We start from the raw sequence: 18,778 nt of genomic DNA, 5'->3' as shown, positions 1-18,778 counted from the left end.
TGAACAATTTGGAAAACTTCCAACCTGGCAAACGGAAACTGTGGGGTAAAATGCAACACGCTCTCTGGTTAAAAAGCCAGGGACTTCAGGTAATAGCAGACTCCTTACACACCTTATTTAGGGAACTAGACGGCCTCTAAAAATGCCAGGTCTGCATTTTCTGAGTGAAGACAAAGTCCTTTGGAGAAGCATCTGTGGGAGAAATACCTGACTGAGAACATCCCGTTCTGTTTTCTCATTATCTTAAGGCAGAAATCCTCAGAGAATGGTCCCTGAGACAGCAGCACCACCTGAGACTTCAGAAAATGCAAATTTTCAGGCCTCAGTCTAACATGTCCTAAAATATAAACTCTGGAGGTGAGGTCTAGCAATTTGGATTTTAACTCAAGCTCCAGTGATTCTGATGATTAGTGAAGTCTGCCACTACTACCTTATGGCCAGTACACAGGAGGCGTTTTTTAGCGCTTCCAAAAAAGGAGAATCTTTTATGATTTCAATTTCCAAACAAGTGGTCAGAAAGTTCAGAAACTGGCTTTGAGCACAATAAACACTAAATAAGATTCACTCTAAAGAAGATAAAAGTAGAAAAAAACAAACACCAACAGTATCTGAAGATATGCATTATAAAGTCATAAGGGACATTTAATAACTTTATAGTAAAATAACATGCTTTTCCATTTATTTGTTACTAATATTTTAAATACATATATTTTAAATCCAGTATAAACAGATTTACATTAATGGGGACAACTCGTGATAATTTTTATTTGGCATAACTGTTTCTATTGCTGAAGAATACCATCTTATGTTTAACAATGAAATAAGGTAAAGCTTTAAAATCAGAATTTCAAAACATTCTAATAAAGAAATCGATTGGAAACAACAAAATATGCATTAGGTAACCAGCAACTGCACTGAAATAGATACACCACTCACATATTCCATTATGTAAATGAATTCGAAGATATTTCATGACTGATCAGCCAAAAGGGACATAATGATTTATAATTCAAATAACTGAGCACTGAAATCAAATTGAGCTAATATATATTTCTAAATATGCAAACCTGAAATAATTGTTAAAAAATATAAATCAATGTACCCAGGTTGAAACCATTCGTATCCCTTAGTTTGAAATGTTATAGCTTTTAAACTTTTATCTAATTAGCTTTCTGAAAATATGATTTTTTATTAACTTCAAGAAGTACTCAAAAGCAATAAACAGCTTGTAAAATGAAAGGTTATAATGAAGAATATATATAAAATATAAGGTGATAGGAAAAGAATCTTAAAGAGCAGACACAAATAAATTAGGCATTATGCAAATTATACTAAAAAGAATACAAATCAAATTAATTTTATATTAGATTTCAATTTCAACTTAAAAAATAGGGTGAATCTAAACAATAGAAACATGCTATAAAATAACATAGGCTTCTTTCCAGATAATATGCTCTCAAAGTAATTCATTGTGAAAAGGCCAGAGTTTGCAATACTAGGAAGTACTTATAAACCACTTCATATGTTTGAAATAAAGAGTATTTCAGCATTATTATTAAAAAAAAAAATACAGGTTGCATTTTTTTAATAAGAAAAAAATACATATCTTAAAAAGCCAAAATGACCACTGGAATTGGGTTGTACATCACTTTCCAGTAAAAAGGAAAAACAGCCTGGACAGGTGTAATTTATCATTTTTCTGATTTAATATCAAAGAAATATATTAAAATAATAAAAAGAATCCTGAAATCCTCAAAATTTGTAGTGATAAATAGCCCTCCCTGTCTTTATTGCATTATACCTACTAACAGAAATATTGCATGGTGGATTTTGCCAGACAAGGACGATTATTTTCCAATAAAAAGTTGCATATTAAATTCCAGCACAAAAGTGGGTGTCTAATACTTTGAAAATCTTTTATGGTTTGCCAAGGAACACAATTTTAAAGTTAACTAATACAAACATATTCCTGAAGTGAACCTACATTAAAGATTTCTATCCAATGCCACCCATTTTCAGAATGTTGTCCTCATATTAAAATAACAGCTAATCTTAGTGGTTAAATAAAAAAACATTTATTTTTCACAACTCCTATATATATTTGATAGCTAACACATAAAAGATAATATACACGTTTCTCTCTAATTGGTAGAAACAACATAGTATTATCAATTATAACCTAATAAGAAAGAGTGATTCTGGTTTTAGATTTTAAAAATCTGCTAATGAGAGAAAATCACACATTTAATGTTTAATGGGTAATCTTGTTTTAGAGTAAATAAGACGTTGATTTGATGGGGCCGATAATCGAAGCAGTGTTAAAAAAACTTAAAATTTTCTTCCCATTACTTCTTTGTGCCTCATAACTAATGAAAATAATATTCTTTTCAATTGAAGAATACTAGAATACTGAAGATATATTTACTGTTAGGAATTCAGTTTTTATAAGGTAATTATTTTTGGAACATTTTGATCTTAAAATTAATTATGCTTTCTTTTAAAACAAGAACTTCTTGACAATTATGAAAATAATAAACTAAAACACATGTGGTTGAATAATTTCTTATGTAACAACTTGTTAACCTGGATGGCTATAAATATAATTTTAACTAGTTATGAATCTACGTATCCATATAAATTGATTGTGACTGAATAAATGCTTTATAGTACAGTATGTAGCTAATATAAATCTTCCAAAAACATGCATTTACAGATAAGGCTAGATGAAAGGTTTTTTTTATTAAAAAAAAAAGACATGCAAAAATTATAAACAAGGAAAATACCTGGCCTGTAGAATACACTTGTTAGGCTGTATATTATATATATATATATACAATAGATATATAATAAAAAGGATATCCAACAGACAGGTCATTTAGGAACTGAAGAGTCCTTGAAATTACAGGCTCACATCTTCCCCAGTATTTAAGGTTTGTAACACTAAACATGAAAAAGAAGTTTTTAATTATAAGTTATCTGCTTGTATAGGGAGAACATAGAAACGCACATACATTCAAGTTAGATGAGCTAAATCACAAAATACTAGTGGAACATTTTCTATTATTTTTATAGCACATTCAAAATTATATACAATCAATGTACAATGAACACTGCTCTCCAAATGGTGTATAAGTCTATAAATTTAGTTTTGTAAATGAAAAGTTGCCTAAGTCTTTCACAGGAGAAATACAAAGTTTGCATCTAAAACAGACATATTTTAGGGAGCGACAGCAGGACTTACGAAGGAAGTCAAATAGAGGTTCACAGTTACTTGCCAAGAAACGAACCACCCAACTTGTGGCTCCAAAACTCACTTCTTGTGCTCACGATTGTTTATCCAGCTTTGTTCTCTGTAGGCAAGGCACTGCTGTCTTGTCTGTTACACAGATAAAGTGGGATGCCAAGTGGAGGTACACAAGTTTAGGCTAAGTGTACTGCGTTATGTCTAGGACTAGAAACTAGTTAATTCTAATATTATAAAGATAATTCAGTTTCCATGAATGTCTCTGACAGTCAGAGGCAATCAAACCTCTCTCAGTGATTCCAATTTGCAATAATCTCTTCAGTTGGTTTTTGAAATTGGGTATTTTCTTTTTAATTCAAAAAAAAAAAATTGCCGCCCAACTAACCTGAAGAGTCAAAGCCTGTAAACTTGTAAAAACCACGTTTGGATGTGGCATGCTGCAACTGCATGGGTACCTTGACAAATAACAGTGTCTTCTAAATGATGAACTTTAAAGACGAGAAACTAAGTTTCAATTAAGAAGCATGCTAGCATGCTAAGAACGAAAGCATTATTTTTAAAGTCTTTTCTTAAAAATTAATATTTACGAAGAGATTTAAACACAGGAAAAAGATCTGTTAGATTCAAACCAACACCAACACAAGAAAAATCAAAGAACCAAAGCAGGAACTCACATTTTTGTCATGAATGTTTCTAGAACATGGTTGTCATCTGTTATTCCTAAGACTTCTGACATACGGGCATAAACCTGAGTGAAAACATTGAATTGTTAACAGCTTTATCATTAACATATATTTTCAAAAGACTATCAAATTGAACAAATGGAAGATTTAATGAATTGCTGCATTCACACTACAGCAGGCAGTGGGTGAGGAGAGCAAATGAAGGATTTTTTTAAATGCTTAGAATTTTAAAATTTATCCTCTTTCTTTTGAGGAAGTACTTCTCTTATATTTTGAAATACATCCACATCCACACTCACATACTCATTTTACTCCCAGCACGCTAGGTAACTTTTTTTCCTCGAAGTGGTAAAACCACCCCTTTCTCAAAGATGGAGTATGTGTAAGCGGCTAGAAAGTGGGTGCTTCAATAAAAAGATCCAACATTTAAAACATTTCCATCCAGTCCAGATTTTAGTAAACCATCCGATAACCCAGGATTATGTTAGGCAACTATTAAAAAAAAAGGATTTCAAAATTAAAGGAAGTTAATAAAATTTATAGAAATTCTCCTCTAACATCTCTCAATTAAGCTCCCCCCAAACAGAGACAGGTCTTACTTTCCATGCTGGAACTGAAATCCCAGGCTCAGGAATTCTCTGCTGAGTACATCAGTGCTTGGGGATCCACTTAGCTTCCAATTAGGGAGTGTCGGTTGCAGAGTTTGGGGTACAACATTTCAGTCCCAACCCAAGCCACATTTGAGCTTATAAACACGTATCCCACTTCAAGTGGGGAAATGCCACTGGCAGCCAATGGAATACTCCCTCCTAGCCTGGCAAAGCCGAGAGGTGGGTTGACACCTCCATACTCCCTGATGCTCTGGTGTGATTCCAGGTTGTCCCTGCCAGACACCAGCTGTATGGGATTTCTCTTCTGTGATTCATCCCCTGTAATTGTGTTTTCTCACTTTTTCTGGATCTGCCTATTGCCTATGGTATGGCAACTTAGCTTTCACTCCCTCTGCCTTTTGTTTTTCACATGTAAACAAATAGTGCTTGATATACTGCCACAGGTCATGAAGATGAGAAAGAAATCACAGGGCACCCACAGTTATCGGGTTATACGAGGAAGGAAAGCTGTTCACTGCAGAGGCTTGTATTTGGATTGTAACATGACTCAAACCAGAAGAAGCCTGTATTCCAGGCTTTCAACCTAAGTCCTGTGACCAAAAGCTCCTTAGGCTGGTAGAGTCGATCAGAGGGAGAGAGAAAGGAAGAAAGGAAGATCGAGATGGAAATTCCTGTTGCCTCTTCTGCTAACTTCTGAGCCCTACAGAAAAGCATCTCAATTAGTGTATCTGTCACTCTGCTCATGAGAGTAGGCCTTCATCTCTTAGAAGACTGAAGCTATCACCGCATTTGTAAGATGTCTGGGGAAAAGACGAAGCTTGGAAGAGAGAACCTAGGGAAGTTAGTTACTACCAATCCTCCATGATCAGAAACCTTGAAGCATGCAGAAGGATCAAAGAAAGAACGGTCCGTAGGAAGGGAAGTTCCCCCATCTCACCGTGATCCTAAATCTCTCTCATGGGTGGGAATGAACTGGTCCCTTGGAAAATTTGATATTGTTATGACTAATGGCATATAAGGCCCTTCACACCTTGACCCTAACCTACTTCTCATCATCTACTACTTCCCTCAACCTGAAGCCACAATGAAATGCTATTGGATAACTGAGGCTTCTCATGCAATTTCTATGAGTTCATGTGCTGTTCATTTTGCCTGAATAAGCCTTCTTCCTCTTCTTCCCTTGATTCCCATTCAAAAGTCATCTCCTCTGAAGCCTTCCCACGCACAGTGAGTTGAACGCTCCTTTGTGTTCCCACAGCATCTATCTGGTCCATTCCTTTAGCATGGTACTTTTCACGTGGCAATTGTTTGGGTACCCATCTCCCCCACTACACTGTACTATTTTTTTTAAATCAATTTTCACACTTTCAAGACTTTATAAATGCTATTTTTATGGCAAAGCTCAGGATTAATCTAATTTTGATTTTCCCCATGCCACACTGAATAATAAAAATAACTAAAATGTGATTTTTAAACATTGAAGACATTTTAACGTTAAAAAAATGTTATTTTTATTGATAGTTCTTACAAGGAAGTTTTCTGTTGTGTCCCTGGCATTCAAGAAAGGAGAAAATTAGGCAGGCGAGTCTGTTGTGCTTTGCTGTCAAAACAGTTTCTCAAAGCATCAGATTTGACCCAATAAGATACCAGGAAAAAAACAGTCAACATTGACACATGGCAGTGCTTTAATCCACAATTATCCTTGTAACTTGCACCATTCCTTTTATCATCCATTAGCTTTGATTCCCATTATCCCATCTAGAACTGTGTCAACGCTTTTGTCCCTAAGGATTTCTCTCCACTACCAGGATCTGACAGTCAAGCTTGAGTACTAAACAGGATCATTACCTCTTAAATCCACTTATCTGATCTACTGAATAGTAAATTGAAAAGCTCATTAAGAGCAACAATCTGATTTGTTTTCACGTGTGACAGGGTCATTTAAAATCAATGTATGATTACTGCATTTCTTTTAAAAGACTGTCTCACATTTTCCAAGGCACCTTATCATTCAGACAACATGCAGATAATACGAAAATGTCTTCAAACATTTGGAATTTAATTATGCCATAGAGATACATAATTTAGGGGTGGGAAGTGATTTGTCCAGTGAGGAAATATCTTCAAAATTGTTTATCGTAAGTCACAAGTCAATGAAGCTTTCTACAGAAAAAATTCTAATACAATATTCAGGGGTTTTTGATATGTTCTTAAACTTCTATCACTTTGCTAAAAATAATTTATATGACAACCAGAGGAAACTACATTATGACAGTCATTTTAAGGAAGGATACAGAAGTTGGCAGAGGAAAGCAAGGAGAGGAAAAACTCACTATAGTTCATATATTCCTAATCTTTCATTTCAGAATCAATTAAGATAATTGGATCACAGTGAAAAAGAAGCAAAGATCTAAGCAGTAAGAGACTAGCCCACCTTTCTCTAACGGGTAAGAGACGAGCCCAGCTTCTCTGCAGTTGAATAAATGGTGATGCCCGCGGTTACGTTTCACATCAGCAGACGTGGCAGCCTGTGCCCGCCGCCCGCTCTTCGTTTTCAACACGCCTGTATTTCTCCATTAGACTACACGCCCTCTGAGGGCAGCGATGCTGCTCTGCCTTTCAACTCCCAGGCCTAATACTCAACAAATGTTTGTTAAAGGACTGAAGAGAATAAACGTTAAAATGCACATTTTGGCTGATTCCATTTCCTTTATAATTTTTTAACAAAAGGAAAACAACCCATATAAGGACTGCTTTTTTTTGACACAGAACTTTCCTTTTTTCTGTAAAGGTAATATATGCAAAATGCCACTCACCAGAGGTGACCACTGGTAAAATTTTATTTAAAAAGATGTGGTTTTAATGCTTAAATCATCTTTCTGGAAGCAGCTCTTCCTGTAGATTCAGTAAGAAGAGCTCTCCTCCTCTGAATACTCAGGGCATCAATGGTTGCCAGCCTGTCAGTGGCACTGCTCACATGATATAACAGAATAGGTCTTGTTTTAGTATTAATTTTCCATGTGAATATGGAAAATTCATTTTCCTTCACTATTTCAGGCACGTGCTCTACTATTTCCTCCATTATTTTAAGCATGTGTTGCCTGAGGGCAGGGAAAACGTCTATTTCTTTTTACATCTCCAGCAGTACTTAGAACACCATCTTGATAAACTTAGCAACATAGACAAAGCACAGGCTTTGGTCCCAAAGAGATCTGGATTTGCACCCTGGGTCTACCACTGACTGGGTCTTACTTGAAGTCTCTGAATCTTGGTTTTCTATCTGTAAAAAATGAATAATAATAATAATACCTACTTTATGGGCTTTTGGGAAGAAGAAGTGATGATATCTGACACAGAGCCTGGCATTCAGTGCTAGACAAATGCTGCTTCCCTCCCTATTCCATTTCATGGACCTTTCTCAGAGTAGGTGCCAAAACTGTCAGCCATTATCTTTTTCTTTCTTTCTCTCTTTCCTTCTTTCTTTTTCTCTTTCCTTCTCTCTCTCTTTCTTTCTTTCTTTTTTACAAGAAGAAAATTGGAGTGAAATTTATTTATAATCTTGTAGTAGGGAAGGCTTGTCTAATCAAAGTATAAAGCCACAAAATATCAGGAAGTTGGTTATCTTAGATGTTTCAAGAGAAGATTCGTTAAATAAAAAAACTAACAGAAAGGGAAGAGGTGCTTACTTTGAAGATTTTCTCAATGGCATAAAGAAACAAACAAACAAAAAACCTTAAAATTTGTATTAACTTTGAAATCTTTACATACATATCCTGTTAACACACTCTACTCTCGGTCAGAAATGACATTTGTTAAAGGCATAAAGCTTCAAAATTTCATGATACCAAACCAAATTCTTTCTACTCTAATACAGGAAGTTGTTAGAAATGTAAGAAATTAACATTATTATAAACTTGTGAAGGCATGCTCCTAAAAAACTGTTTTAATATGTTTATTTTCTTAGTTCTATTTTACTGTGCAGGTTCTTTGAATTTTCAGAAAAGAGCATTTGGATATGTACATAACACTTCAAAGACCTAACACTTCCCTAACTTTTTTTTTCTTTTAAAGTTTATTAGGGTGACAATGGTTAGTAAAGGTACATAGGTTTCAGGTACACAATTCTGTAATACATCATCTATATGTCGCATTGTGTGTTCACCACTTCTCTAACTTTTTAACTGACCAAATGACAGATATTGCCTGGCCATATGCAGGCGGCCTAAATGACCTTATATCTGGTTTTTTTAAAAAGAAGCGAGACAAGACAAGAAAACCAGACAAGGGAATAAACATACAACTAGCAAAAAAATTTTGAGTGGTAAATTTAATAAAGAATAAAAAGCATGCACTGTGATAATTTTTAAAATTACTTTCTATTTCCAATCCTAATCCTTGGTCTTGAGTATCTGCAGCGTTGTCTCTAACATGCTGGTTATAACTTTGAAGAAACTAATTATGTCAATCCTCAAATTTGAAGTAGATTACAGAACTGGGAAACACAGAATATTAGTTCCTAAAGGTTGTATGGGTATATAATGACAGTCACAGAAATTCAATAACAGCCCTCTATGAAATGTACTCAAAAGCACCACATGAAACAAATTAAAAAGAACAATGAATCGCTCATTCTGTGCAAATAAGAAAATAAGAGAAAAACTAGTTCTATAGGTTTTCATAAGAGATGCTATAATGAATTAAGATTTTGGATAATGAATCTTCAGAAAATTACAGTAAGTTAATACCCTTAGGCCTTCTATAAATGTTTAAGATGTTATAACTTCTGAAAGAGCTTTTGTAAGCAGGCTCAGTGCAGAAAATTAGCAGTGCTGTGAGATCAACAACAAAGTATTCTGCCATCAGATGATATATTTTCCTGAACCAATTTATTCTCAAAAATTCACACCCAATAATACAAAATTGGTATGACAAAATTAAAAAAAAATGAAAAACTCTGTAATTGTTGTGAATTTTAAAGCATTGCTTCAATCTATTGAAATGACTTATCAATCAAGATTTTCAATTGGCTTTAATTTGGCAAAACAAAACCTGTCACCAGAAAGGATCAGATATAATGCAAGAACGAATCTTTAGAAAAAGAATTTTGGGACCGAGTGTGAACTCAGTTATGATGAATAAGAAATTGATTTCCAAATTTTTGTCTCAGGCTTCAAGTGCCCTTCAGGTCAGTGCTGTACTTTCTATGAGACAGACCCATTAGAGTGAATGGTAAGGGAGGGAGGAGAAAAAGAGGTGTAAGAGGGAACTAATAGAGCATTTAATGACTTAAGAGGTAAGTCATTTGGAAATAAAGATACTGAGCTCGTTCATTAATGTTTCAAGCAGAATAAAACATGATCATCACAATTAACTTATAACCACACCAAGAGAATTACTGGTACAAACATCATTGCTGCATATTAAACACACAAACTCACGATGCTGACTAGATCCACACCAATCGTGGTTGACTAATTTTTTCCATATCATTTAAAATTACATCACAGAATACAGGACCAAAATTAGGTTAAAAAAAAAACAAAACTTTTGCCAGAATTTAATTTTAAAACCACAATATATGTTGGAAACCAAGTGGGAGAAGTTTAGGAATCGGCGTGCCATATTCAGTGGAACACAGAAAGGCATCTGATAAAGAGAATCTGCCTATGGTAGTATAAACTAAACATGAATGCTAAGTATTTATTTCAATTAGAAAATGTGAACCCACCATCTGTGGTGGCCATCTTGCTGAGGGGACATGTACCTAACAAATCTCTTAAGAGGCATTTTCGATCTGCTTGAATAAGCCCTTGTGTAAGAAAACTTGGAGCCACCACTTTGGCCTCTCATTTCCTTCGCTCCACATCCTGTGGCACAAAGCGCGCTCAGCAGGCTGGGTGCGGGGCTGCCTGCTGCCTTGTGATAATCCCCTCTCCCAGTAGGGGCCTCCACTGATGCATGGCTAAGAACATGCTTCCTCTTTTGCTTGCACCCCAGTGGGGTTTCCATCCCTAACTTGGGCCCAAATCCAGACTGCTAAGGAAGGGCTCCAGATGCTGCCAGAGACATTTTTGGATTCACGTCCAAACAATCATTTATTAGGAAGAGGAGTACAGGTACAGTGTGAAAACCAGCAACACTGGTAATTTTTGGAGAGGTTCTTTCCCTCCCACCCCCGACCAGATCTAAGGTCTAACTACCACCTGTTCAACAGAAGCTGGCTGTTTGCCTCATTTTCCTTCAGGGAGCCACTGACTAAGGATCTCCAGCAGCATGAACCTAATGTCTCCCGACAGGCCTTCGCCAGCCAAGAGGGACCCGGGTGGAGGGCACCAGTTATTGGTCACAGAATACACAGCCCGTAGAAGACTCCTGTGGTGCAACCAGCTGAAAGCCAACGAGAGAAGATGGGGAGTGTACATTTGTCCTGACACAGCTTTGCTCCTGCTGGCTGCCAACTCACTCCGTGTCTGGGGCCAAGCTTCTGTTAAACTAGTTTTCTGTGGTAAAGCCCTGGGTAAATATATTATCTTCCCAGGAAGTACAACGAGAAGCTAACCATGGCCACAGTGCAAAGCTATTGGAGGACGGCTTGGCTAATTCTGTAGGTTTTGAGCCCATGGTATGAAGGGGCATTTTATTTCTAATTCTTTGCAACAGCCAATTTGTAAGCTGACATGATTAGATTTTGGAGCAAGGAAGCTGATGCTGGATGAAGTCTGTGAGAGGGTGGTGGTAGAGGTGGGGAATCAGGAATCAAAGGGTTTGTTTCTGGTCATCCCCCATACCTCTTAAAGGTGTCAGCCGGAGACATATTCTGGCACAAGGGAGACATGTGTTCCATACTGCTCAATAATACATGCCAGTCAATGTAGCCAAAGAAAACTTTCTCCTTTCAGGTAGGAATAAATGGTTAGAACTGGCCACTTAGCAACGCTATGATCAAGAAACATAGGCTGCTTTCACAGTATGCAATCACGCTCAACAGAGGCTTTGCATTTTCATACTGCTTATTAGCTGACTAGTGAACCTCTGGTTACCAAACACGCACACTGCGGGATTACACAGTGCATGGAAAGAGAAACAAGACAATGCACCCCTCCCTTGGCACAGCAAGCAGGTGCCCATTTTAGTACGAAGACTCCGGGGCTGTGGTGAGACAGGCATACGATTGGTGATCCACCACGAGAGCCGGCAACCCAACTCACCTTCACTATTTTCCAAGACTTCTCTGGAACTCTGGACACATCACTCCTCAGGCGTACAACCTAAAAAGCACAGAGTTTAGGGACCTGCCACCTGGCGTCAGGGATAAGGGAAGAGCTGAAGGCCTTCCCAACTTCAGATACAGGGACAATGTGGCTCAGGATCTTTGTGGCTGTCACTTAAAATGCCCTTGGGACTTAGATTTTATTCTGGAGGCCATGAGCAGAGGCCTGGTAAACTGCTGTTCAAAGCTTGGATGTGGTTATATGGATTACAGTGGGTTTGCTCCAAGGAATAATGGAAGAAACCAATTACTAAAGGATAGGCCTAAAAAAGAACCAATTATAAATAATACTTGACAGAACTATTTTTAAGAATCCGTCATTTCCCATGAGGCACTCACATTATGCAAGTGTGGCGAGTGGTACTTAAACCTAACTTACTTAAACCTAACGGTTTAAGTAAGCCACGTCACCTTTGGATGAGTAAAAGTACACCTTTAATAAACAGAACTCATTCCTGTACTCACTCACAACATAAGTGATCATACTGAGCCCTCCACCACCTAATCTAATTCTTACATACGTACTCTCACCCCGATTCTCTAAAACCATACCAAATTATAGTTACAGTGGGTGTTAAGACTTTCACCAGGTCCCCATTTCCACTTCTAATGTCTTTATTTTATTCATACATGCTTTCTGTTAATATTATGCTATTTCTGCCTCCACATGGCCTCTCTGAAACATGTCCCATTTCTTACATCCAAGAGAGCTTCTGTGCTTTCCTCCTAAGAGATAGTCAACTCTTTACTGTTCTTGGAAGAACAACTTGATATGAGGAGCAGAACAATAGTGGCCAGGGAATGGAAAAGGGGGTGTCAATGACATCATCCATATTTCATGACTGTCAAATCAGCTGGTTTCTTTCATTATATTCTCAAATTTTACTCAAAAATCTTGTTTTTGTACCTCTGTGCCTTTTAATTTCTGCCTCTCACACTAGCCTAGCTAGTGACAACTTTAACTTAGCGCCAATGCAATGGGTCAGATGGCCCATTCATGCCCTCAAACACTAATACTCAGCCCTCTGAGAGGGCTGTATCTGCAGCAGCAGGCCGAGGCCTGCTCTCAGCCTCGTCTCCCCAGTGAACACTTCCATGGTGAAAAGCAGCTACAACATATGCAGAAGCCCATGTCGTGGACCAAGACAATACACAGTGGGCAAGGAATCAGATTCTTGTCTTAGTTAGGAAGACAGAAAGGAGCAAGGTAATTGTGTATATAATTTAGATAACTTCAACACAAAATGTATGCATAGCGCAATGCACACAGCATTTAGAGTGAGTCTCTGCTACCTGTTAGCCTTGCATGACTTAACTCTGTAATCCTGGTTAAATTATTTAGGCTCTCACAGTCTCAGTTTCTTCATTTGTAAAATAGAAAGAATAATATCACAAGAAGTAATATCACAAATTAGGAGGCTGTCTAGCAAAGTCATTAAGGATAGATTCTGAGCCCAACACTAGTTGGATTCCACCACTTACTGAGTGATTTTGAACAAGTTCCTTACCCTCTATACCTAAACCTTAGTTTTCTCAAATATAAAAAGAAGATAAGAGCAGGACCTAATTTAGAGAATTTCTGAGAGGACTAGTTCATTTATGCAAAGCACTTAGAACAGTCGTGGCATTTAGTATAATTTCCATAAGTGTGAGCTATTATTGTTGTCATCACATGCTATATTATGTACATCACCTAAGTTCACAATTTTAAAGCCCTCATCCTCCTTTTTGGAGTCATCACAAATTCGTTTCTTGTCTCCAGGTTAAGTTCTCAACTTGCTGGGTTAAGTAGATAATTTACATCCCTGTGTCCAATAAATTATCATCCAACTCTTTCCAATTCAGATCAGTGACTCCACCCAATGCTCCCAGTTTTCTTTGCTAAATGAATGTACACAGACAAGGGGTTTCAGAATATCATCATTGGTTTGAAATTATCAAGCGTTTTTTGCAAAGGGTCAAATATATGGTGATGGTGGTCAGCACGCAGTAGGGTGTAAGGATATCGGATTATAGTGTTGGACACCTGGAACTTACACAATGTTAACCAGTGTGATCTCAATTAAAAAAAAAAGTTTTTCTGTGATAGGCTCAGTAAGCACAGAAAGAGAATGGCTTTCATATAAAAATATAATATTGATCTCGGACACTAGACCATGGGTTGAGGTACAGACAGTTGGCTTATGAGTGAGTAGGATGGATTACATCAAATATCTAGGATCTAGTTTGGTTCTCCTGTGACTCATGGCTAGCCAGGACTAGAGGTCCAATCAATGGTTGTAGAGCTAAATGTTTTCCTTGGTAAATAAAACAGCAAATATGGGGATGAAACTTGTGATGTTGGTCTTACCAATCATTACACTTAAAGCTGAGCACGCCAAGACCAACGTCTAAATCCATACACACATAGGCAACGTGGTACAGCGGGAAGCACACTGGAGTTTAGAGTAAGATGATTTGGTTGAAAACCTGGCACAGAACAAGTTTTTAACTTTCCTGAAATCTATTCCATGTTCTGTAAGATGAAGATAATCATACCTACCAACGAGGCTATTGCTGACAAGACTAAATGAGAAACTGTAATGAGTAATGTCACAAAATGGTTGAACACAAAGGCGAAGCCCAATACAGGTTAATTGAAGGTTGAAGAGAAAACACTCTCAAATGATACTTTCTAGGCATTTCTCACTCTATGTTACCTGAAAATAGAGAATTCCTAAGTTATAGCGTGGACAGTGTTTTAGTAGCCAGTGCCGAGAACTTCGGGAACTTCAGGGATGCTAAGGCTGGAGAGCAGTGCGTAAGGCGCGGCATCTGCTGCGGAGTGTGGCATTACCGCCCGTGACTCTAAATGCACATGGCCAGATAAAAAGGGACCATCATGTATGAACACACTTCTCTGGTGTCAGGAAAGTGGACCAAGGTGGGTCGTGGAAGGAAGTGGTCATAAACACTTGGAGAATAAATGATCGAAGGCTAAAAGGAAAGGGTTAAAACAAAAATTGAAAATTGCAAATGTAAAGCCACCAGTATACTAAGGTGCTTTGCACATTTCAGCACTATCATTTTATAATTTTCCTGATCAAAAGGTGTGAGAGATTGTTCACGGAAATGCATTTCCAATTTTGTAATGGGAATCAATCAGAAAATGTAATTCACATTGGAGAAGGCTGCTTCACAGCCAACTTTGCTTAAAAACATCTATTCAGTAAAGGGAACCTGGCACTGGGGAGCCACACGGGCCTCGGGGAAAACAAAATCCCAATAAGGATGCCAAATGTGCTTTTGTATTTCAAGATTCCTTCCACAGAAACACTATGGGAGATACAAATTAGGAAAACACTGAACTTAACTAATTCAAAATGTTGAAAAAATATTTTGCATTTGTGTTTTATAACCGAGTGCTTTTCCCACATCTGTCCCAAGGCAGCAGATGAAGCGTTCTATTCACCAATGCTAATACTAGCAATTGGAACATGCTCTTTGGCAAGGCAGAAATAAGATAATTGTTCAACATAGGCTGGCTTTTCAGAAATACTGGAAGCATTGCCTGTAATTATAGACATCTGTCACTGCTAGCCACTCAGTGCTAACCCTGACATCAATATACAACCATAGCACTAAACTGCCTGCAGGCATAGCTATGGAGACCAGATACGCGAGGCAGGCAATCATCTGCTTCATCCCAACTATCTGTCAAAGGTTCCCAACCACAAATAGCTCTTACATTTTGTATCCTTAGGATAATATGTTGATTTATTTTAGATTCTCTAATATTTACAGTCTAGGCCATCTACTAAAATAAAGAAACAAAACTTATGGCTAATGGAGGCAGTTACTGTTCACAGTCATCATAAAAGGTCATAGCTCAACCCTCAAATGTTAAAAATTGATGGCAGCTTTAACCATACACTATCGTACAGATGTTTCCTTTTGTAGAGGCAATTATTTTCAATAGCAATTCAAAATGCTAAATACAATCTTTCATCAGCAAGTATGTTGCCACATTGATCTGATAGAAATGCTCATATTTTAAAGGCTTTTTGGAGAAGCAAAGCTAAGTTTCAATGTTGAGTATTAAAGAATACAGATTGTCAGTTTGGGTTTAGCTGTATACATTTTACTGCATCTGGCAACATTTTCTACATATACAAATGATGTCTAAAAACTATAAAATGACATTGAAGGATAAAATACTTGGTTAATGAATAAGTCAACTGACATATAATATTGCTGGGTGTAAAGCTTATTGAAATATGTACATGTACATTCATATTTTTAAAAGCCCAAAGATACACTGTAGCTTTAAACATTACTCTTTTTTATTTTAAGCAGGCAGAGGAGCTGAAAATTATTAGACATTTAGACTAATTAGAAATAAACACTCACAATTATCATAATGTGTTACTAAAATCCCAGATATTTCTTGGTCTGATCACAACAGCCTATGCTGAAGAGAAACTATTAATTACTGACAGACAGTTAGCTTACAAGTGAGCTGCATCTTAAAAACCTCTTTTAAAATACAATTGCTAAATGCCTTACAGTGCTGTAATGTGAGACAGGTTCAAATCTTATTACTTCACTGAAATTAAAACCTAAGTTTTAATACTGTTCAAGTCGAACAATGATTCCACACTTTATTGCTTTTGAAATCCCTTGATGATCATAGGAAAAAATGCCCCCGAGAAAAAAAGACTGTTTTCGATAAACAGAAAATACAGTTTGCACTCTTAGCCTCTTTGTCATCACAAAAAAAGGATTTAATGCCAATTCTTTAAAAAAAGACTTTTCCCCCACAAAATGTGCACCTTGTGTGCCATTTGTAAAATCAGTTCACTATCTTTTATTTATTACTGCAGTGCGGCAAGGCAATAAAGAAGCTACCGATAGCTAATAAATTACATGCCTTTTAAAACAATTCTCTTGCTACAAAAACATGTAACTACAAAGGTTTACATTTACATGGTACATCCCATTCAATGTCTATATTTGTGTCCTATTAACCATTTTGGCAAATTGTGGACTTTTACCAAATAGCAGACAGGGAAAAAAATAAAGTGATTCACAAATGTCGATGTGATATAAAATAAAAGCCTTTCTAACAAACGACTCTTATGCTATTTGCACTTTCTAAAAATCTTCCAAAATTTATTTTAAAACATGTTTTGATAAATTGTTTTATGCATCCAAAAGGTATTAAGAGATGCTCTAATCAGGGTTAAACTTTACTCTGTGAACACTGAGACCTAAGAAAATGCCTTTTTGTCCCTAATTTTTGTTCCTGGCATCAGGCAGTCTTTTAAAAATCATAGCTCCTAGCAATTACTTAGAACAAATTATAAAGTCAAGATCACTGGATGTAAGGCAAAAATGCCACAAGTCTGTTCCTCAATATATTTTGTATTTTTAAAAAGATACAGAAACTTGGTTATTTGAGAAATATTCATATCAAACATGTCTTGCTTAGTTATAATCTTTCTTTTAAAAGATATAATTTTCACATATCCACAGAACTGCCTAAAAGCCTTACTTTATGAAAGTAAGCTCTGTATTTTGTCTTTCTGGTTTATCTATGTACAAATGAATTCTGAAATATCTGCACTCCTATTCCAGTATTAAATTGTTAAATTAATCAGGTTATTTGCTTAATGCTCTCATCCTCTAATCTCACGACGAGCATGTATTTATGAGGTAGTGTATTGTCTTTTATTATTAATTTCCTCCATTTCCTGTAATAGCTATCATAGCTGTGGCTTTTTTATTTCATACCTACAAAATTTCAACTTTGTTCAATTATGCATGATGAACAATGCTTCAATTTTCAAAGCACAAACAACTTGGTTCCATTTCATCTTTACTTCAAGATGACACTCCATTAGACCAATGAATACAAATTCTGTATTCTACAGCACTCCATTTCTCCATTCAGATCTCTTCTCCCTTTCTCTTAAAACCAACTTGATTATGACGATTAACAATTAGGAATGTATGAGAGATATTTTTTTGAAGAGTTCAATGAAATACTTTTATTTCATCTTCACAGATTCTTTAGAGGAGAACCACAGCCATCACAATAATAATGTTCTATAACATATGTATCTATATATGTAGAGAATCCCGGTATATTTCCTAATTTATCTTTTGCTTCTTTTTAATAGTAATTCCTCATGTTTCATAGTCAATCCTTACATGATGACCTTTCCCCATACTGTAGCTGATTTAAAATCATAAAATACTCAATTAGCAACTATGGAAAAGAGCTAACAAAATATCTACCTTCTCTATGACCCCTTTCTCATCCTCCTAGATCTCCCTGAGAAACTTTTATTTAAGTCTTTAGTTACTTGGACTGTCTTCCTTTTGGCTGGGAGAGAGCTCGTTCATTGTATTGTCTCCCTTATATCACTAAGATGTGCATTTAAAGCAGGTAGGACAGGTATCATTACACACATTTTTTTTTAGATGGGGAAAATAAAAGTGGTTAGGAGAATACTCAAAATTACACAATAAAATGGCTTCTCCTCCAACTTCCTGTTCACAATTGTCACTAATTGACAACACGGTTTCCTTGCTAGTAGGGAAAAACATGTATTTACGTACATTTATTCTACTAAACCCAATTAAACTTTCTATTAGATGCTATTTCATTTAATGCATGGAAAATAACTTTGGACTTGTATCTGGTAACCTATCTAACAGAGTGGAAGTAGTGGGTGGTTCCTGGTGCCAATTGAGAGGGGCAGGGGAATTCATCTGTTTTATTAACTACCTTCTTAGAAGAGATGGAACATTTATTTTGTCATCAACCTCCTTAATTTGGAAAACATTCTGAAGTGTACTGTTATTTAGATTTCTTGGTCTTATTTTGTAATCTTGATGGGAAAGTAGAAAACATGCAGCTGGACTCTTCTGGCCTCTCCTGGCACCAAAATGCAACAAACTCCTAGTTGTACTTTACTTACCTGTT

At 36.4% G+C, this 18,778-nt stretch overlaps 1 protein-coding gene across 5 annotated transcripts in view; it reads right to left on the bottom strand.

The window, feature by feature from the left end:
* RANBP17 (RAN binding protein 17) overlaps positions 1-18,778 on the bottom strand; it is a 255,244-nt gene that overhangs the window by 84,236 nt on the left and 152,230 nt on the right. For 3 of the 5 annotated variants that reach the window (XM_081035899.1, XM_081035901.1, XM_081035902.1), the window contains 2 exons: positions 3,919-3,992; positions 2,860-2,940 (listed from right to left, as the gene is read on the bottom strand). In XM_081035899.1, the coding sequence (XP_080892025.1) occupies positions 2,860-2,940; positions 3,919-3,992 (155 nt within the window). Of the gene's footprint in view, positions 1-2,859; positions 2,941-3,918; positions 3,993-11,746; positions 11,807-18,778 lie in introns of all 5 variants that reach the window. The other 2 variants (XM_081035898.1, XM_081035900.1) reach the window with 1 other exon arrangement.

The sequence above is a fragment of the Rhinolophus hipposideros genome (genome assembly GCF_964194185.1).
Source record: "Rhinolophus hipposideros genome assembly, chromosome: 23".
In the NCBI taxonomy this organism is placed as follows: domain Eukaryota; kingdom Metazoa; phylum Chordata; class Mammalia; order Chiroptera; family Rhinolophidae; genus Rhinolophus; species Rhinolophus hipposideros.
The sequence above is the reverse complement of the archived record's forward strand: the minus strand, read 5'-3'. Positions and strand labels throughout refer to the sequence as shown.